At 41.4% G+C, this 21829-nt stretch overlaps 2 protein-coding genes across 2 annotated transcripts; one reads left to right on the top strand and one right to left on the bottom strand.

Moving 5' to 3' along the window:
* The first annotated feature begins 12552 nt into the window (after positions 1-12552).
* LOC102127148 (prothymosin alpha-like) lies at positions 12553-12942 on the top strand. Its single transcript, XM_015435305.4, has one exon. It carries the CDS (start codon positions 12574-12576, stop codon positions 12907-12909), a length of 336 nt encoding a protein of 111 aa, XP_015290791.2. The 5' UTR covers positions 12553-12573; the 3' UTR covers positions 12910-12942.
* Positions 12943-16171: 3229 nt separating this feature from the next.
* OR4B1 (olfactory receptor family 4 subfamily B member 1) lies at positions 16172-17306 on the bottom strand. The gene has a single exon (XM_005577905.4). The coding sequence runs from the start codon at positions 17256-17258 to the stop codon at positions 16275-16277; it is 984 nt and encodes a 327-aa protein (XP_005577962.3). The 5' UTR covers positions 17259-17306; the 3' UTR covers positions 16172-16274.
* Between the last annotated feature and the right edge of the window lie 4523 nt (positions 17307-21829).

A 21829-nucleotide genomic window follows, 5' to 3' on the forward strand; every position in this document is an offset into this window, starting at 1 on the left:
TATGTTTTAGAGACAAGGTTTCACCACGTTGCCCAGGCTGGTCTCAAGCTCCTGAGCTGAAGCAGCCCACGCACTTCGGCCTCCCAAAGTGTGGGATTACAGGCATGAGCCACTGCTCCTGGCCTTCTTTTCTATCTTTGCTTTGCAGAACAGTGTCCTCAACCTCTCCACATACTATTCAGAGTCTTTAGAAGAGATCTCCCTGGTGGACCTCCTTTGACAATCAACATCTCTTATTTCTGCTTCTCCCTCTAATTCTCACATTCTACACCTGGTCACTTGGTGAGCTTGTCCCCTTCCAAAGGCCCAGCTCAACTCAATCCATGTACAGTTCTCCTCTTTACTGGCGCTTTCACTTTCTCCAATCACATCCTCCAGTAGCAACAAAGGTCCAATACCCCCCTACACACAAACACACACACACACACACACACACATACACACACACACACACATCCCAGTGCCCCCTCATGCTCTGACACATCCTTCTCCATAGCCCAGGCTTTCAACACCTCAGGGCATCACTGAGACTGCTCACTGACTGATTGGCAGGCTGTCCCAGTCCACGCTGAACTCTGTCCAAGGTGGCTGAGGTTTTGTATATCCACATAGCCTCTCCTACAGTGACACTCCAGGCCACCTGAGCCTGGGAGCCAGATCATTTCCACTCACACCACAAAGCTTCCTTGCTTCCGTGATTGGGACAATCTCAGGTGATTAAAGACCACCATGAACCAGAAGGAAATCACTGATAGAACATATAATTACAGAAACAAAGGAAGGACAGACGCCAGCCCCACACTCTCAGATCAGCTGGGCAACTTTACCAAGAAGCTGCTCACGGAAGAGAGGACTAACAGTCTGGACTCCTGGATTTACAGTCATATTTTTCAGGGAGTGTTTGTATACGATCTAGAAAGTTCTTTAACCTCTCAGAGACTCAAGGTCCAAACTGTAACATGCAGATAATGCCTGCATCACAGATAGGTGCCATAAATCCCACTCCCAGTTCCATCCCAGGATAAGTTAAGGGCCAGTCCTGTGTCCTGCCCTGGATTCCTCTCCAAGCCATCTCCCCAGTTTGCAGGCCGCCTCTGCCATCGACCCCTCTTCTCTTAGGACATTTTGGGATCCCAGCACTTGAATTATCATTGTTTTTGTGTGGCCATCTGCCCACTGGAGTATGGGTTTCCTTAGGGCAGAGATGATCATTGCCCACCACCCCACCTCTGACGCTTACTGCAGTGCCAGCCATGCAATAGCATTCAATGAATGTAGATAGGATGAATAATACTGGCTATGTATCTTCCCAGCCTTCTCAGCACAGTGTTTGGTAAGTTGGTGTTCAGTAAATATTGAGGAAGAAAGTTCCCCAGAGACTAACACCACACCTTCTCCATCTCTGAATCCCAGAGCCTAGCACTTGTGTTTGCCTCAAAGACCAGACAGACGTGAAAGCCCTTTGTCATGTGCTGTACACTTCCTGGAACCATTCTCTTTACTTTCAAGGCGGAATCAATCATTACTACAAAAGAAGCCCATGGTCACAAAGCAAAACTCACCCCAGTGTTTCTGTGGCTTCGCCGTTCTCACCAGTTGCCTGTTCTGTTCTAACCACGGAGAGGTAAATAACACCCTGAGAACAGCCCTAGGCTCACACAGGTTTCCCCATTAGCCAATCAAGAAGCATTACAAATGGTCACACTACCAGCCAGAGCTCCTGCCTCACTGAAATCCCAAAACAGAGAGGATCTGCTCCCCTGCACCCTCAGGCTTGGAAATGTTGAGAAATGCTACACCACTGGGGTTTCAATTACACCTAATTTACAAGAAGAGCAAAGTAGACTTGCCCCCCAAGATGTTCCACAGAGAACTTAGAGCCTGGCAGCTCAGCCCTGAGTTCACACTGCTTAAAAAACACCAGGGGGAGGAGGCGTGTGATCAGGTGAGAGAAGTTCGGTCCACAGAGAGCCGCCCCCTTTCCCTTTCCTAATCAGGCCGACCACCTCATGGGAAGCAGGACCTGAAATTCCTTGTAGGAAACAACTTGCAGAAAACAACTCACACTTGTAGGAAAATCTCAAACTTCCTTGTAGGAAACAAGTGCAGAAACCAGTAGGAATTGTGAACAAATTCAATTCAGCCTATGTTTGCACTTACTCTGCATGGGGCTGTTCAGAAGTCCATGAACGACCGCCCCTGCTTATCAAGAACTCGGTCATGTGGCCTTACATAAAGTGGCACTATTCAGAATAGTGGCCCACGGAATAGAGACCACAAGTGTCAGGAAACTGAAATAGCACTTCTCTGTGTCTTTGGTGTGAATGAGTTATGGATCAGTGGTTCTCTACTGATCTCTACTGGGGGCAATTTTGCTCCCAGAGGATATTCGACAAGGTCTGGGAACATTTTCCATTGTCACACCCTGGCTGGGAAAGGAGTGCTACTTACATCTAAGTGGGTAGAAGCCAGAGATGCTGTGAAACCCCCTACAATGCACAGGACATTCCCCCCAAACAAAGAATTATCTCATTCAATGAGTCAATAGTGCTGCTGTTGATATACTCTCGTTTAGGTGAAACAAAAGTTGCCCTGAATTAATAATCATTGAAATTGGGTGTTGAGTACATGGGAGTTCATCACACTGCTTTGATCACACCTGTACATATTTTAAATTTTCTGTAATAAAAGGTTTAAAAATGGCATAAGAGCACTTCATAAAATGAAATGTGCCCTGTACTAGTGCTACTCACAAATATCAGTAACTCAGCCTTGATTGAAAGAGTTGAAACAAGATTCCACAAGTTCCAACTAATGATTGATAAGAAAACTATAATGAGATATTTTCAGATTTAAGAAAATATTTGGCACATTGCTTTTGAGCATGCAAACACTGAATTCAGCATTATCCTTTATAAAGAAACACAAGGAAAATTAGCAAATAATTACATAAAAACCCCAAGTCCTTAAGTAGAACCTATATTTATTTTGTAACATGTCATCATGAAGTTGAGTTTCTGTGAAAGTCTGTCAGTCAAAATCTTTTCTACGTTGAAAAATTTGGTTTCATAAATCTAAGGAAAATCACTGTTAAGCATGAATCTATGAATGTTTGTTATAGGAAACTAAATTTGTTTAAACATTCTTGGTATGAAATGTATTTGTTCACCTAAGATTATAAATTTTGCCATAAAAGGTTGATTTTGTTTCCTAACCTAGCAAAGATTAACCCATTGACTATGCTCTCATTTCTCCAGTTATAATTAAATCACGTTATTAGAAAGAAAGGACAGATCTGGCCGGGCGCAGTAGCTCAACCCTGTAATCCCAGCACTTTGGGAGGCCAAAGGCAGGCAGATTACCTGAGGTCAAGAGTTCGAGACCAGCCTGGCCAACATGGTGAAACCCCGTCTCTACTAAAAATATAAAAATTAGCCGGGCATGGTGGCACATACCTGGAATCCCAGCTACTCAGGAGGCTGAGGCAGGAGAATTGCTTGAGCCTGGCAGGGCAAAGGTTGTAGTGAGCCGAGATTGTGCCATTGCACTCCAGCCTGGCCAACAGAGTGAGACTCTGTCTCAAAAAAAAAAAAAAAAAAAAAAAAAAAAAAAAAGAATACACAGATCCTTCTTTTAGAATTATATCTATACGCATTCCTCCGTGTGAAAAGACACTTCTCAAAAGAAGACATACATGTGTCCAACAAATACATGAAAAAATGCTCATCATCACTAATCATTACAGAAATGCAAATCAAAACCACAATGAGATACTATCTCATACTAGTCAAATGGTTATTACTAAAAAGTAAAAAAAAAAAAAGATGCTGGCAAGGTTACAGAAAAAAAGGGAACACTTATATACTGTTGGTGGGGATGTAAGTTAGTTCAGCCCACTGTGGAAAACAGTTTGGAGATTTCTCAAATAACTTAAAACTATCATTCAACCCAGGAATCCCACTCTTGGGTATATACCCAAAGGAAAATAAAGCTTTTTACCAAAAAGACACATGTACTTGTATGTTCATCACAGAGCTATTCAAAATAGCAAAGACATGGAATCAATCAAAATGCCCATCAGTGGTAGACTGGATAAAGAAAATGTGGTACATATATACCATGGAATATTACACAGCCATAAAATGAAACTCTGTCCTTTGCAGCCACTGGATGCAGCTGGAGGCTGTTATCAGAAGAGAACTAACACAGGAACAGAAAACCAAATACCACATGTTCTTAATTATAAGTGGGAGCTAAACATTGAAAACAGCTGGACACAAAGATGGGAACAATAGATACTAGGGACTACTTGAGTGGGGAGTGTGGGTGGGGGTGTTGGTTGGAAGGCTACCTATTGGGCTCTGTGCTCACCACCTTGGTAATGGGATCGTTCATATACCAAGCCTCAGTGACACGCCATTTACCCATGTAACAAGCCCCAGCATGTACCCCCAGAACCTAAAATAAAGTAGAAAAAAAAAATGGGAATGTGAAAGTTTCTAGCCACTTTTATTCATAACAGCAAAAGAAAAAAAGAAGAAAAGAAATCAACCCAGTATCCACCACCAAGAGAAAAAAAATGTACACACACACACACACACACATAGTGGTTTTTGGAATGCTACTCACTAAATAAAAACAATCATAACCCACAATATGGATGAATCTCAAAAATACTATTTTAAGTGAAAGAAGCCAGATACAAAAGAGTACATGCTTTCATTTAAAAAGCTTAGGACAGGTTAAACTAATTCATGATGATAGAAATTAGATCAGTGGCTGCCTGAGGAGGGGTGGAGATTGCCTGGAAGGAATCATGAGAGGTTTCCAGGGTGATAGAAATATCCTACATCTTGTTGGGAAGTTGGTTCACAGAAGTATAAATTTGTCAAAACTCATTAGATTGTACACTTAAGGTCTGTACATTTTGCTGAATGTAAATTTTACTCAATTACTGAGAATACATTTTAAAACAATAACTTTGTGAAGTAATGTAAAAACAATAACTTTGTGAAGTAATGTAAGTCAGCTAGATTTTGTCATTCCACAACATGTGTGTATATGTATATATATATCAAAATGTTGTCATACGTGACAAATACATACAATTTTATCTGTCGACTTTTTTTAAAAGTAAAAATTAAACAAAATTATTTTCATAAAGTAAACCTGACTGAGATGGGAAACCACAGTGAAGGGAACTTCTGGTCTGGGAATCAGAATATCCAAGTTTGTGCCCAGGCTTTGTGCTTGATTTACCCTGGAGCAGAAATCGCTAGTGTTCCTAATAGTTATTTTCTCCTTCTTCCTTCTATAGTATTAGAACCCGTGAATTTTTATCAGGGCACATGCCCACCTGGAATGAAAATTACATTACCCAGCCTCCCTTGAAATCTCAAGGAAGGGGACATGCCTTATTTCATCTCTTCCTGCTTTCTGATAACAGGATGCTGCCATTATGACTGGAGCTCCAGCAACCATTTGGGGCTAGGCAGTGACCTTGGGAATGAACACTATAAAGAATGGAGGAACAAGATAGAGAGAGAACATTTCTATCCCAGACTGTGAGCTTCTTGACTTCTATCTACGTTTAGATTCTGACCCTTGCAGGTAAAACCTAATCTAAATGATGTCTCATCTAAAACTGTACATTGGCAATGATTAATTCATATTTCATTGACATCACAGGATTACAATGAGACTCCAATGAAGTAATGAATGTGAAAGGGCTTTGAAATATGCATAAGGTATTATGCAAATACAGGGTATCAATTAATAAGTTCAAATATGGATTTCATGTATTAGTTTGGACAGTTGGTATTTTTTGTTGCAAGATAATATATGAACACTATGTCTATCTCTCAGGTAAGTTCTTTTCTAGCTGCTTCAAGCAATCTCACTTCTGGCACAAGCCCTTTCCAAATGATAAAAACTAATAATGCTGACATCATTTTGATATATTTTATTCATTCCACAGCTCTTGAGCATCTACCACCTGTCACTCATCACACTCGGTGCAAAAGCAGCAATTCACCTAAAATCAATTCGTCAACAGTAGTTTGCCAGACGGTCAAATTACCAACAGTCAATTCACAAGATTAACCAATTCAACAATTTTGCTATCAGGCAAATGGCCAGTTTACTGAATTATTAATTCACCAAAGATGTGCTTCCACTTCCAATCTCGGCTAATCCTTTTCTTCTTAATTAAGAAGCTCTAAGCAATCTGGATTGTAAAACATACACAAAGTCAGCATTCAACACATCTGGATCAACAAATCCATTGAACATAAAAAAAGCAATTGAGTTATGCCAACTTGGCAGAAATTTGCAAACACAATTTCCAGACAGTTAAATCAAGGGCAAAGCCCTCAAGGCAGCAGAAAGGACATGTTAAATGCCCATGCTCAGCAAAATCATTGTAAAGAACTGTGAGGTAAGTATACCAAGTCTAATAAATATTAACCACTTTTAATCCAGTCTGTTGACTTTTCACCACATATGATCCCTGAGAAGTAAGATTAAAATATATATATGGGCTGGGTGCAGTGGCTCACATCTCTAATCGCAGCACTTTGGGAGGCCGAGGCGGGCAGATCACCTGAGGTCAGGAGTTCAAGACCAGCCTGGCCAACAGGGTGAAACCCTGTCTGTACTGAAAATACAAAATTTAGCCAAGCATGGTGGTGCATGCCTGTAGTCCCAGCTAGGCAGGAGGCTGAGACACAAAAATCGCTTGAACCCGGAAGGCGGAGGTTTCAGTGAGCCAAGATTCACTGCACTGCAACCTGGGCAACAGAGCGAGACTCCATCTCAAAAAAATATATATATGTGTGTGTACATATATATGTGTGTGTATATATTCACACACATATGTATATATGCGTAAGTTCATATATATGTTCATATATATATGATTTGAATGATTTGATACACTTTGATTCTCTGCTATAAGATGTATCCCCATTTTTTCCCATATCTCCAATTTCATATGTGAAATGCTTTTAAAATATAATTTTAAAGAACTAAAAATATACCTTGAATAGTAAAGAACAGAATCAACAAAGAAAACAAAAGTCAGTGATGTGGACAGAAGGAAACAAATCAGTGTGTGTCAGGATTCCTCATGTAAGGGCACATGCTGAAGTTTAACAAATCCTTGAACCTTTAAACATTGAGAAATGAGTACTCTAGAGCAAGAAAAGTAGTACAGAAGGAGACCATGGCATCTCAGAGATGCAGAGAGTATCCCTGATTCTTGACTTTTTAATCCCTAATTCAGCCCATGTGTACTTGGATACCAGGAACAGGCCCTTATTCCTCAAATAAATTCTCCTTTTTGTCTAAGCTAGTTTGAACAGGCCTCTGTTGCTTGCAAGCAAAATCCCTAATATGTAAACCTAGGGGAGAAAGATATAAGTCAAACGAAAACCATTATTACATAAGAAAATTCAAATAGAATTACCAGTTAGAAAGCCTAACTGAAAAATATTACAATCTACCATAGGTAGAGAGATTTTACTCCAACTTCCTCTGTTTATCAGTGAGGCAACAGAGGCACAGCAGGATTAACGTGCTTCTCAAGGCCACACACTAGTTATTTGCCAGATTACTAACTCAGAACCTGTGCTCTTCCAACAACATTAGGCTGCCTTCTATTGGTACTGGATGGTGGTTGCTACTGCAATTCAATGATCAGACTTTGTCCCCAAGGAAAAATCACCAACGGTCCTGAGGGCTTTTAGAAAACAAAGTAGATGCTGTCTAAGATAAATCACACAAATAAGGAAAATTCAGGGGATAGGTATCATGGTTAATATTTGAATTTAGAACATCTAAGAAATAAACAAACACCACAGGAAGCAGCAAACCCAAAGATTCTCCAATCCTGTTTGATGCAGAAAACCTATCCCCCTACTCAAAGTCCAAGGGCTATGATTAAATGTCAAGATTCTTGAACTATTTAAAACAAAGTAAGCCACATACTATCGTCAAGAGACTGACTTCCCCATGGAATTTCTCTTCTCTAGAGTAAAACTTTGTCAAATAACTTGAGGAAGAGTATGAAATTGGTTTCAATTAGTTTAATGAGATTTCCATAAAGTTTTTGCAACCAATAACAAGGTAGTAAGAGAAGAAAGTTGTAGGTAAGATATGAAGAGGACTTTTTGCCCAGATTCGACTACTGAGAATAAATACAAGAGTAAATAGAGAAGAAAAGAGGTCTGGACAGGAAGTCAGGATACCTGAGTGCTAGCTTGGGTCCAGTGGTTAACTATGACCATGCCATTTCTCCTCTCCATCCTCCCCTATTTCCACTTCTATATAAGATGACGGAGTTCGTCTAGATTATCTTCACTGTGCCTTTCAATTCTAACATTCATGTATTCACGTATACAGTCACTTAGTCTGGGGCCAGACGCAGTGGCTCACACCTGTAATCTCAACACTTTGGGAAGCCAAAGCAGGAGGATCACTTGAGCCCAGGAGTTCAAGACCAGCCTGGGAAACATAGTGAGATCCCATCTCTACAAAAAAAAAAAAAAAAAAAACTTAGCTGGGCATGATAGCATGTGCCTGCAATCCTAGTTACTCAGGAGGTTGAGGTGGGAGGATCCCTTGAGCCCCAGAGTTCAATGATGCAGTGAGCTATGATTGCACCACTGCACTCTAGCCTGGGCAACAGAATGAGACCTTGTCTTCAAAACAATAAAAATAAAAACAGAAATCATTTAGTCTCCCTGTGCTTCAGTCTCCCCATCAATGATGGAAGTGGGTCATAATCATGTAATATGATGAGAATTTCTTCTGAAGGAGATGTCATTTGCCCATTCATTCGTTCATTCAACAAATAATATTGAGCCCTATTAAGTGCCAAGCACTGTTCTAGGTGTTGAAGATTTGGCAGTGAAGAAACAAAGTGCCTAGATGTGTGGAGGTTGCACCCTTCATATCCCCACCAGCACATAATGGAAATGGAGACAGAGAGTAAACCAATAAAACTGGAGAGGCAAATCAGATAACAAGTTCTACAGAGAAGAATAAAACAGATTGAGTATGATGGGGAAAGCTGGTGGATATTATTTACATAAGGTAGTAAGGAAAGGTCATCTCTTACTAGGATCTCTGGCTGCTGTCTTGAGAAGAATGAAGTAAAGTGGGAAATACAATGAAACTAGTCATGAGACCACTACAATAAGCCAGTCAAGAGATGACTGTGACTTGAGCCAGCATGGTAGCAATGAAGATTTTAGGAGGTAGGCAGATTCTGGACGTATTTTGAAGGTAGAACTAACAAGATTTTCTGCTCTTTTATTGCAAGGAGTGAGAAAAAGAGAGAAATCAAGGACACCTCCAAGGTTTTAGACTTCAGCAATTGGACCAGAGTTGCATTTACTGAGCTGGGAATGACTGTGGGAAAAGCAGGGGAGTGGGGAAGATAGTTCCGTTTTTAGACACATTAAGTGAAGTTACCTTTCAAAATTCCCAGCAGAGGTGTTGAGTAGACAGTTGAGTATATACATCATAGTTCAGGGAGGACGTCCAGGCTGAAGCTATAAATTTGAGAGTCATAAACTCATGAGTGTTATTGAAAGCTGGGAGACTCAATGGGAACTCCTTGAGTAGGTAGGGCAGGGGTTTGAAAATGAAGCCCTGGGTCAGGTAGAGATGCTTGGAAATTGGAGAAATAAGAAGGCATCGGCAAAGGGAACTGAGAAGAGCGGCCAGTGTGCTAGGAAAGGAACCGAAAGGGAATGGGATCATGGAAACAAAGATGTATAGTTTCCAGGAGAGACTAGTCAGCTGTGTCAAATGATGCAAAAGGTCCCTGTAAGACGTTGCTCATCATGGGGCAGGAGGTCACACAGGCCTGAAGTTCATTCCTGAAGTGCAGGTGGAGAGACAAAGGGGCAAGGTGGACTGGGAATGGCATGGGCTGGCACTGTGCCCCTTCTCTCCAGCCACCTTGGCACCTCACTGGGGTGAGGGGTGGTGAGCCGATGACCATGTGAGGGTGAGTTAGAAGAGCTGACTAGTGAAAGCCTGAAGTTAAAGCCACAGAGCCATCACTGTCCAGGGACAAGGGCAGTCTTGCTGCTGACCCTGAGTAAGAGCTACAAGTTTGAAGCAGAAGTAAAGATTGAAGTGCTCTAGACTTTTGCTGCCCAGTTTGGTAGCCACTGCTCATGTGTGACTATTTATATCTACTTAGTTAATTAAAATTAACTAAAATTTAAAATTTAGTTTTTTAGTCATATTAAAAATATTTCAAGGACTCAGTAGCCACGTGGCTAGGGACTAGCGTGTATTCGTACAATAAGAACACTTCCATTATCACGGAAAGTCCTATTGGCAATGCTGATCCAGACCACAGCAGCTTCAGAAAACAGAATGTCTACCTAGAAAGCAAGCTCCATGAAGGCAGGAATGGTCTCTGTCTTAAGTACCACCACATCTCTAGAACAACACCTGGCATGTAACATATGCTCAGTGAGTCTTGTTGAGTAAATTATTAAATGACCTTAAAAGTCCTGAAATGAGTGAATAATTAAGTGAATTAGGCAACAATGAGACTCTGTGATATTGCAAACCTCATTTATGAAAAAATTATAATTACATGGAAATTGTGTAAAGTGCCTGAGACTCTATGCCAATCCTTACACCCATTCTCCTCTTCCTCTTTAGGAACAGAACAGAACCCTGAATTTTCACTGAACACAACTCCACACACTATAAGAGATTATAGTTGGCCAGGTGTGGTGGCTCACACCTGTAATTCTAACATTTTGGGAGGCTGAGGGGGTGGATCACTTGAGGCCAGGAGTTCGAGACCAGCCTGGTCAACATAGTGAAACCCTGTCTCTACTAAAAATACAAAAATTAGCCGGACATGGTGGCACACATTTGTGGTCCCAGCTACTCAGGAGGCTGAGGCACGAGAATCGCTTAAACCCAGGAGGGGGAGGTTGCAGTGAGCCGAGATGGTGCCACTGTACTCCACTTGGGCAACAGAGTGAAACTTTGTCTCGAAAAAAAAAATTATAGTTCCCTGCCCCCTTTGCAATTAAGTTTCACCACGCTAGTAATTGTTATCAAGTAAGATGAAAGCAAAAGCGCTATATGGCACCTTTGGAAAATCTCTTAAAAGGGAAAGTGATCAGTTTTCCCCCTCCTTTCTCTTTTCCTGTCCCCTGGAATAGAAATGCAATGCTAGAGCTGTGTTGTCCAGTATGTCATCCACATGTGGCTATTGAGATTAACTTATTAAAAGTAAATAAATTAAAAATTCACTTTGTGGGTCTCACTTGCCATATTTCAAGTGCTCTGTAGACACTACCATATTTTTTCCCTATACCATAATGCTCAGAAGCATTGCCATATTGAACTGCACAGATATAGAATATCTCCATCAGGGCTGGACTTTCTGCCCCTGAACTTTTTTAATTCTATCTCATTAAAAGTTCCTTTTTTTCCTGTTATATGCAGTCAAACCTATACCTAAATGAATACAAATAATTAATGGACAGAGGATACAAAATTATATATCTGAGTAGTTTACAGCACTTTACTAATTTTTCTTTAAAGAAAGCATATTATATTGATTCTCTTAAAAATACATTTTTGATGTTGTGAGAAAATCAATGACCAAGAGCTAACTACATGTTCTCCAGTGCTAAGTGGTATAATTAGACGATACTACTTTTGTTCATTGAGAAGACATTTTTAAAATTTTACAACATTCTCTGTCTCATAAAACAATGAAAAAAAATGTTTTCCTTTAACTTCTGTGCTTCCTTCAGCAAGGCCAGAACAAAGTGAGTCATCAGCTCTCAACAGATCTAAGTCTCAGCTCTCTTGAGGGTTGAGAGGTAGGTGACATGATCCCTAAGAATTTTGACCATTCAGTTAGAGTAGATATTATCTGCCTGTGCAGTATCCAACCACTCAGAGTTCACTGATGGTGTCCTATCCACAGCTCTCAGAGAGGAAACCAAGCCTGCCCCTGAGTAAGGGACTTCTACCACAACCTGCATCCTAAAGTCCCAGCCTGCTTTAATACAAGCAAGATAGCAAGAGAAAGGAAGGGTGACTTCACTGTGTTTAGTTCGGGAGCAGATGTTTTAAAATATACATTAACAAGATATGAGAGCATTTAGCATAAAAAAGTATAGGGAAGCTATTTTACAGTCAACATCTATTTAACAAATACTAAGTGAGTACCTATGATGCGCCAGGGAGATGGTCTAACGGAGAATGCTTACGTTCAGAGAAGCAATGCAGCGTGCAACAGAGAATGTGTATTGAACTACCTTAGAATGCTTGAACGCTTTTGGGGTGGAATCAAGGCCTATTCTGAGTAGCTCTACAGGACAGAATGATCATGGCGTGGGCAGAGATGCAGTCATCACACAAAATAAAATTAATCACCAGACTGGCTGCTCTGAAAAGCCATCTTTGCATTGTTCCTCGTCTGCCTCCTCGCTCCGCGGACTCGGGCAGATTTATCGCCAGAGTCGCTGAACTCTCGCTTTCTTTTTAATCCCCTGCATCGGATCACCGGCGTGCCCCACCATGTCAGACGCAGCCGTAGACACCAGCTCCGAAATCACCACCAAGGACTTAAAGGAGAAAAAGGAAGTTGTGGAAGAGGCAGAAACTGGAAGAGACGCCCCTGCTAACGGGAATGCTGAGAATGAGGAAAATGGGGAGCAAGAGGCTGACAATGAGGTAGATGAGGAAGAGGAAGAAGGTGGGGAGGAAGAGGAGGAGGAAGAAGAAGGTGATGGTGAGGAAGAGGATGGAGATGAAGATGAGGAAGCTGAGTCAGCTATGGGCAGGCGGGCAGGTGAAGATGATGAGGATGACGATGTTGATACCAAGAAGCAGAAGACCAACGAGGATGACTAGACAGCAAAAAAGTAAAAGTTAAACTAAAAAAAAGCCCTCCGTGACCTATTCACCCTCCACTTCCCGTCTCAGAATCTAAACGTGGTCACCTGCGAGCAGAGAGGCCCGCCCGCCCCCCACCGTGGGCAGTGCCACCTGCAGATGACACGCGCTCTCCACCGCCCAACCCAAACGATGAGAATTTGCAACAGGGGAGGAAAAAAGAACCAAAACTTCCAAGACCCTGCTTTTTTTCTTAAAAGTGCTTTAAAAAGGAAATTTGTTTGTATTTTTTATTTACATTTTATATTTTTGTACATATTGTTAGGGTCAGCCATTTTTAATGATCTCGGATGACCAAACCAGCCTTCAGAGCTGACTTTACTTGTGGTGTGACCATGTTCATTATAATCTCAAAGGAGAAAAAACAAACTTGTAAAAAAAGCAAAAACAACAACAGAAAAACAATCTTATTCCAAGCATTCCAGTAACTTTTTTGTGTATGTACTTAGCTATACTATAAGTAGTTGGTTTGTATGAGATGGTTAAAAAGGCCAAAGATAAAAGGTTTGCTTTTTCCCTTTTTTGTCTGTGAAGTTGCTATTTATTTATTTATTTATTTATTTTTTTTTTTGGCCTGTTTGATGTATGTGTGAAACAATGTTGTCCAACAATAAACAGGAATTTTATTTTGCTGAGTTGTTCAAAAAAAAAAAATTAGTAACCAGTTCTAATGATGAAGATGAGGATGGCTAATACTTATTGATGACCATGTTCTTTTCTAAAAGCTTTTCAGGTATATTATCTGATTTAATATTCAGAATAATCCCTTTTTTTCTTTTTTTTTTTTTCTTTTTTTGAGACGGTGTCTCGCTCTGTCACCCAAGCTGAGTACAGTGGCACTATGTTGGCTCACTGGAACCTCCACCCCCCGGGTTCAAGCGATTCTCCTGCCTCAGCCTCCCAAGTAGCTGGGATTACAGGTACACACCACCATATCTGGCGAATTAATAGAGATGGGGTTTCTCCATGTTGGCCAGGCTGGTCTCAAACTCCTGACCTCAAGTGATCCACCTGCCTCGGCCTCCCAAAGTGCTTGGATTACAGGCATGAGCCACCGTGCCCAGCCAGAATAATCTTATAAAGTTCATATTATTGTTAGTCATTATATTTACACAAAAACAGTTGTTCAGGGAAGTTAAGTACTTTGGCTCTTGGGTTGTGGCTCACAGGCAATTGGAACAGCCTAACAAATGTCAGAGCCTGAGCTCTTAGAATTTCAACAGAAAGATGTGCTCCTCACCATGAAAGTGTTCAAAAAGAACCTGTAAGAATTGATATAGCGAGGATTGTGCACGAGCCCAAAGGGTTGTTTATTCCACATGCACAAAGTATCAACTATGTGCATGATATTTAGAGCTGCAAAGAAGGGACACTGGACAGTCCTGCCCTTGAGAGCTTACAGTCTACTGAGAGAGAAACACATCAAATAATTAGAATTGAAGTGATAGGGCAATAATATGTAAAAATGACTGTGGAAAGGAGACATAAATTCAACCCAAAGAGGAGGGAAGTCAGAGAAGGTCTTATAGGGAAGATGACTTGAACCTAGGTCTTGAAGAATGTATACAATTTTGTCATACAGAAAAGGGAAGTAAAGTTATTCCAAGCAGAAGCAGCAGCATTTTCTCAGGGATTAATGATGGTCGTCTATGGACAGCGTTAATGGGAACACTAAGGGAAGTGAGAAAAGTTTGCTGGTGCCTTTAAAACCACTATTTACCTATGTGTTCAACCAGTGCCTACAATAGAAAGGAAAAAGCCCTAAGATCTATAGCACACCCATGATACTCCATCCCTCTGCTAGGGAAGCTGTCTGAATTATTTCGCCTGATTCTCAAGAAAAAGCGGAGGATGTCATGCAAATTCAATGCCAATATGTGCAATTTTAAAGCCAACAGGGGCCAACTTCATGATAGTCTATAAATTATGTACAATTATATGAAACAATGGGGTAAGGCGGAGATGCTGAGAAGTTAACCAAAAGTGCAGACACAGACTATCTCATCTCCCTTCCCCAAGAAATACTAATAGGCATTAAAAGAAATGGCCTTTCATGGTCACTTAGAACAAGGGACAGAAGTCTGGAGTAGAAGCATGCGTGGACAGTATCACCCTCCCCTTCATTCTTTAAGTTAGGCCTAATAAGCATTTTCTTACATTATGTATTTTTCACATCTGGATAAGACTAACAATGCTTTTGTGAAACATTGTATTTGTGAAAATATTTGACTTGATCTTTCCATATTGATAGGTAGAATTATGTCTTTTTGACATTATTTTGTTTACAAATGTTAGACATTGTGATAAAGACCAGAGAGATTGAAGGACCATCTCTTGTGAAAACATGTCACAAGAAGTAAAATTGCTCCAGGGACTTTTCTGGGGCTCATGGCCAGATGGTCTGTGGTACAAGATACCAAGAGCCAACCAAAAAGAATAGAAAAGTAGTCCCAGGATATAATTTTCTCTCTTTTTTTTTTTTTTTTTTTTTTTTTTGAGACAGAGTCTCGACCTGTTGCCCAGGCTAGAGTGCGGTGACACAATCGCGGCTCACTGTAAGCTCCACCTCCCGAGTTCAAGAGATTCTCCTGCCTCAGCTTCCCAAGTAGCCGGAACCACAGGCACGTGCCATCATGCCCAGCTAATTTTTGTAGTTTTTAGTAGAGACAGGGTTTCACCATTTTGGCCAAGCTGATCTTGAACTCCTGACCTCATGATCCACCCGCCTCGGCCTCCCAAAGTGCCAGGATTACAGGCATGAGCCACCACGCCCGGCCTTCCTGGATGTAATTTTCAAAGACATACTTGTCAACATTGTAGATCAGATTGGTGCCCTCCTTCCTAAATATTCCCTGATAATTCGTCTGGTTGGTTTCCTTTTTTAATGAAATAGAGTTTGTTATCATGAGGGAGTTTGAACAAAGAGGGGAGAAAGAATGAAGGAAGAAAAGAAGGAAGGGAGGGAGGAAGGAGGAAGAGCAAAAGGGAGAAAGAAAAGAAGTGAGGAAGGGAGGAGGTAACAGGACGAAGTGATTTAATCTAAAAAACATTTGTCCACATGTTCTCCTTTGCATTTGCACTTAGTTTGAGGCTTCATATTACCCAAGCCCATGATATTGTTGCTATCTGCCCTCTGTCCTTCAAACATTACACCAGGATACCGAGTGTCTTTGGTTGCTAAGGAGAATCACAGCAGCAGTATCATTAAGCCTTTATATTTGTTTCTGTCGTTCTTGAATATCCCACTAAAATCAAAATCCATTTCAAGAACAGAGAGTAATCAGACATACATTTTGTATCACTTTTCATCCCTAAGCTCTTTTTCACTCCTTCCTTGAGTTCTCCTTTTTGCTCCACAATCTTCTTATGGCGATTTTCACCTCTGCATTCCTGAGTGTGTAAATGATGGGGTTCAGCATGGGGGTGATGACCGTGTAGAATACAGCCACAAGTTTATCTTCAGTGAAAGTGGAAGAGGGTCTCATGTAGAGGAAGATGGCGGGTCCAAAAAACAAGATGACCACTGTGATGTGGGAAGCACAGGTGGAGAGGGCTTTATGCCTCCCCTCCGCAGAATGGTTCCTCAAGTTGACCAGAATGACAATATAAGAGGACACCAAGATGAGAAAAGAGAAGACAGAGAATAATCCACTGTTGGCAAACACAATAACCCCCTCCATGAAGGTGTCGGTGCAGGCAAGCTTGAATAAAGGCTGCAGGTCACAGAAATAGTGGTCAATCACATTAGGACCACAGAAGGGCAATTGGATGATGACGAGAATCTGAATTACAGAGTGACAAAAGCCCCCCAGCCAGGAACCGGCCACCAGAAAGTGACACAGCTGACGACTGATAATGTTCATATAATGAAGAGGCTTGCAGATGGCCACATAGCGATCATACGCCATCACCACAAGCAAAAGGATCTCAGCAACCCCAAAGAAGTGGAAGAAGAATATCTGAGCCAGACAACCTTCCAGAGAGATGGTTTTAATCTTGGCAAGTAAGTCTGTGATGAATTTAGGGGCAACAGTGGAGGAGTAACTGATCTCCACCAAGGACAGGTAGCTAAGGAAGAAGTACATGGGGGAATCCAGACTCTTGCTCATACTGACCGTCAGAACGATGAGGCCATTGCCCACCACTGTGGCCAGGTACACGGGGAGAAACGCCACAAAGCACACTCTCTGCACCGCTGGATCCTGGAAAAGGCCGGTGAAAATCAACGTAGTCACATTACTTGTACTGGCCATGGATTCCACTTGAAGAAGACAGATCTCAGAGAAAAGCCCTGCGACAAAGCACATGCAATCTTAACACTAATCCTTCATGTTTGTTTAGCACTTGCCTGTTAATAAAACCCTATCATGTATATTTTCTGACTCATTTGTTTATTTATTTATATAGTCAATGTTTATTCATTTGGTGCTCAATAGCCTACCCTATGCAAGACACTGGTCAAGCAACCCCATAAAAACTCTATGATCCCCATATAACAAGTAAGAAAACTGAGGCTCAGAGAATTTGTGAATTAGCCAAGCCTCCCAGATCATAGTACTCCAACTCATACATTACTTCATGTATACCCCACTAAAAAAATTACCACTTTCAGCATGAAAACCATTTATATTAATTACTAACATTTCTCCTATTCTCCATTTTCTCTGATCATGCCTTTGTGTTAGAGATTGTATAGTGACCTTCTGCTCCTGACTCTTTTGTTTCCTCCATTTATTTATTCCCCAGAAATGCCAATGTACTTGAAATGTCTCCATTTTAAAGAATACCTTTGATGTTTTCCTTACATTAACTACGTAAGTTTCCGAATTCTTTTAGACCCTATGGTTTTCACCCAGTCCTATAGCTTCATGAATTTTTACAACCATTTTGAGAAAATTTTGGCAGCTGAGAGCTAAGTGAACATCCAGAAGCTGTTTGGAGTATAGCTCCCTATGGAACAATAGTTTGAATATAATAGATGGACATCACCATTTTGCTTGTTTCTGTCTTCCAGTTTGCTTGCCATTAGCAAACATTTTTGTCAGCAGAAGGTGCAGGATTTCTTTTAATACAACTCTTTGAACCAAAGGTTTTATTAAGTACCTACCACGTGCCTAGGCAACTCAGGACATAGGAAAGGAGAATGGAATATGGTTCTAGCCTCAGGAGGCTTGTAACTTCATATGATTAAACAGCACATTTATGAAATGAAGGAGAGAAAACCTTCAAGATTTTCTCTGCTTTTAAAACTATTTTGAAGTATCTCAGGCCTGGTGCAGTGGCTCATGTCTGTAATCCCAGCACTTTGGGAGGTCAAGGCAGATGGATCAACTGAGGTCAGGAGTTCGAGATTGGCCTGGCCAACATGGTAAAACCCCATTTCTACTAAAAATACAAAAATTAACCAGGCATGCTGGCAGGTGCCTGTAATCCCAGCTACTCAGGAGGCTGAGACAGGAGAACCGCTTGAACCCGGGAGGCAGAGGCTGCAGTGAGCCAAGATCTCACCATTGCACTCCAGCCTGGGTGACAAGAGAAAAATTCCATCTCAAAAAAAATTAAATAAAATAAAATTATTTTGAAGTGTCTCTTATTCATCTTACTTTTCCTTCTTCTACTTGTGCTTCCATTTGAAAATAGATTCAATACCTTTTCCTCCCTAATTTCTCTCATCGTGAAAATTTGAAGAGGTAAAAATCTGCTGAGAGATGCTCAGTAAGGTGCTTGGCTAAAACTGGAGATGAAGTGGAGTATTAACTGGTGTTTAAAAAAAAAAAAAAAAAGGGGCCGGGCGCGGTGGCTCAAGCCTGTAATCCCAGCACTTTGGGAGGCCGAGACGGGCGGATCACGAGTTCAGGAGATCGAGACCATCCTGGCTAACACGGTGAAACCCCGTCTCTACTAAAATACAAAAAAAAATTAGCCGGGCGAGGTGGCGGGCGCCTGTAGTCCCAGCTACTCGGGAGGCTGAGGCAGGAGAATGGCGTGAACCCGGGAGGCGGGGCTTGCAGTGAGCTGAGATCCGGCCATTGCACTCCAGCCTGGGCAACAGAGCTAGACTCCGTCTCAAAAAAAAAAAAAAAAAAAAAAAGGAAAGAAAGAAAGAAAGAAGAGGTACCCGAGAAAACAACTGAATGGGAGAGAGAAAGCAAGATGGGCCCTCTTACTAGTGCAGAGGAATGGAAATAAGGGAAGCATCAAAAACAACCCAAGAAGGCTGCGAAGGGGTCTGGTGGCCTGGAGGAACTAGAGCATCTTGTTACCTGATGTTTGCTGTCACGTGGTTGTTAGGATGATGATGAAGATGGTAAGTATTGAGGTTACCAAATGTTCACCATCTTCATTGTCACTGTCTTCCTAACAACCACAACTGCAGATGCTGCTGCCATGTATTTCAGGATCTACAGTCATCCCCTCATTTAATTCTTCCTTTACCTCTTTGAGGTAGATAATTGATAGATCAGGGAAATGAGTCTCAGAGTTTAGTAACTTGCCTAAAGAAATACAGCTTATGAGTTACATAGGCTGAAACCAAGCCTATGTAAATAAGGGTAGTGGAGAGCCACCACACCTCAGCTAGAGGAGAAAGGGATTAGCCACCCCAGGGCCTTGGAGAAATGGCATCAACACTCATGATCAATACAAAATTTGGCCAAATTCATTTACTAATCCCTCTCTGTGAATAGCAGGAGCATCATTAGAAACTCCACGTTATTGGGAATGTTCCATTTCCACCATTTCTGGATCACACAAGACCAAGAAACCATGTAGGATCCCGAGCAGAGTGTGAGACTCAGGCATTCCCCTCTCCTACTTTGTCCCAGGGCAGGGATTTGGATGGGAGGTAGCAATGCAGCTGGTGAGACCAAGCTATGGAATCTGTCATTCCCTCCCAGCGCAGGTGAGCTAAAGAAACCCCTCTCACACTGGGCCTTGTAGCAGCACCATCACTTTCCCCGTCCCTCAGGCTTGAAACCACGGAGTCACGTCTAATTCATGCCTCCTCCACCTGTCATATTCACACAATCTTTATGTCCTGTTGATTTCACCAGTTTCCTCCTCTGTCTTCCTGCAGCTGCCATCTTCAAGCAGGACATAAACTCATGTGAGGATGACCGCAGACATCTACATGCTCCATCTGTTCCCAGACGTCCCTAGTCTTCATCCCAGTCTATTCTGCACACTCAAGTTAGAAATTCTTCATCTTCCCTCGGTACCTCCAAATCATTCAGAAGTTGCCGTTGTCTCCCTGTTGGCTGGCAATCCATCCTAAATTCTTCCATCTGACTTTTAGAAACCTCTGCAAGATTTCCACAGCCCCCTTCGAACCCACATTACTGGGCACTAAACTGCACACAATCTCAGTTCGAGGTCTCCTCACCTTCTCATAAATACAAGTTGATCCCCAACACAGGGGTATCTTTCCTGCTTTTCACATTACCTGATGTATCATCCCTTTTTGCCTCCCTTTCCAAGTGCCAGCTAGTCTACGATGTCCGCTGTCTAGGAAGCTTTCTCTGGTTACTTCAACACTGATTCATTCATCTCTGCCCTCAACTCTAGAAATCAGTTCAAGTCATCCTTCTGCTAAATGCAAGAAGGCACACAGTATTCATCTCATAGCAAGCCCTCAAAGAATGTAAGCTATTATGATTGTTATACTTCTAAAATGCAAATCTGATAAAGCCATGCATTGACTTGAAATCTAGCAATGGTTTTCCACTGACTACAAGATTAAGTCCAATACCATCAGCATGACATTAAGACTCTCCAAGAACTGGAGCTTGCTCACCTTTCTAGATTCAGTTGCCGTCACTCTTAACTGGAGCTTGTACTCCAGCCATTCTGAACGATGTATCATTCTAAAAAAAAAAACTGTCTCTTTGCATAAGCTAATCCCTCTGCTTGGTTGGTATGCATATCTTGACTTTCTAACTAACTTTTCTTCTTGTTTTAATACTCAGGTCAAACACCACCCATCGCTGCACTGCCAGGCAACACCTCTTCCGTGTTTTGTTGTGTTTTACTCTTTTTGAGACAAGGTATCACTGTTTCAACCAGCCTGGAGTGCAATGGCGTGATCATAGCTCACTGTAACCTTGAACTCCTAGGCTTGAGGGATCCTCCTGCCTTGGCCTCCTGAGTAGCTAGGACTACAAGTGCTACCAGGCCTAGGTCATTTTTTAATTTTTTTGTAGAGATGACATCTCACTATGTTGCCCAGGCTGGCCTCAAACTCCTGGTTTCAAGTGATCCTCCCAACGCTCTAGGATTACAGGTAGGAGCCATCATGCCCGGCCTTCTTCCATGTTTTTTACATATTTCTACTGGAGTAGTTAGCATATTTTATTGTAATTACTGTTTCTGTATCTGTCTTCTTTGCTGCCTTTATTCATCTCTGAATCCTCCTAATAACTTCTCAGCAAATGTTCATTTAATTGAATTTTTAAATGAATAAATGAAGTTCTTCTACCACCTACAGTTGAAAGCACACAACGCAGCACACACTTTATCTTCATACAGCCTCTTTTCTTTTCTCTCACTGTGGTTTTATGGTCACCCGTTTGTCTTTAGAAAAACAGTGAAAGTTTATTACGCCCACATAGCACCTAAATGTCAACCTCACGGATGGTGCACAGTATATATATAGACTTTTAATTGATGATAAACTGATTAACCAGTAGATTGATAAGAAAAAAACTAGATTCTTTAATGCTATCTCTCTACGTTTTCTTTTAAGTCTGTTGACCTCTTACAACCTACCTGAGACTCTTTCTCACCAAATATATAAAGTTATAAACAATGTAGATCATTTTTATTTCAGAAATAAACATTTTACTGCACTGGGTCAAAGCCGCACATGCTGAAATTGAGATAC

The sequence above is a fragment of the Macaca fascicularis genome, chromosome 14 (genome assembly GCF_037993035.2).
Source record: "Macaca fascicularis isolate 582-1 chromosome 14, T2T-MFA8v1.1".
NCBI lineage: Eukaryota > Metazoa > Chordata > Mammalia > Primates > Cercopithecidae > Macaca > Macaca fascicularis.

What these genes read in the sequence shown, in the direction of transcription:
- LOC102127148 (XM_015435305.4), top strand. Translation starts at nt 12,574, where the DNA reads ATGTCAGACGCAGCCGTAGACACCAGCTCCGAAATCACCACCAAGGAC.
- OR4B1 (XM_005577905.4), bottom strand. Translation starts at nt 17,258, where the DNA reads ATGTGCTTTGTCGCAGGGCTTTTCTCTGAGATCTGTCTTCTTCAAGTG.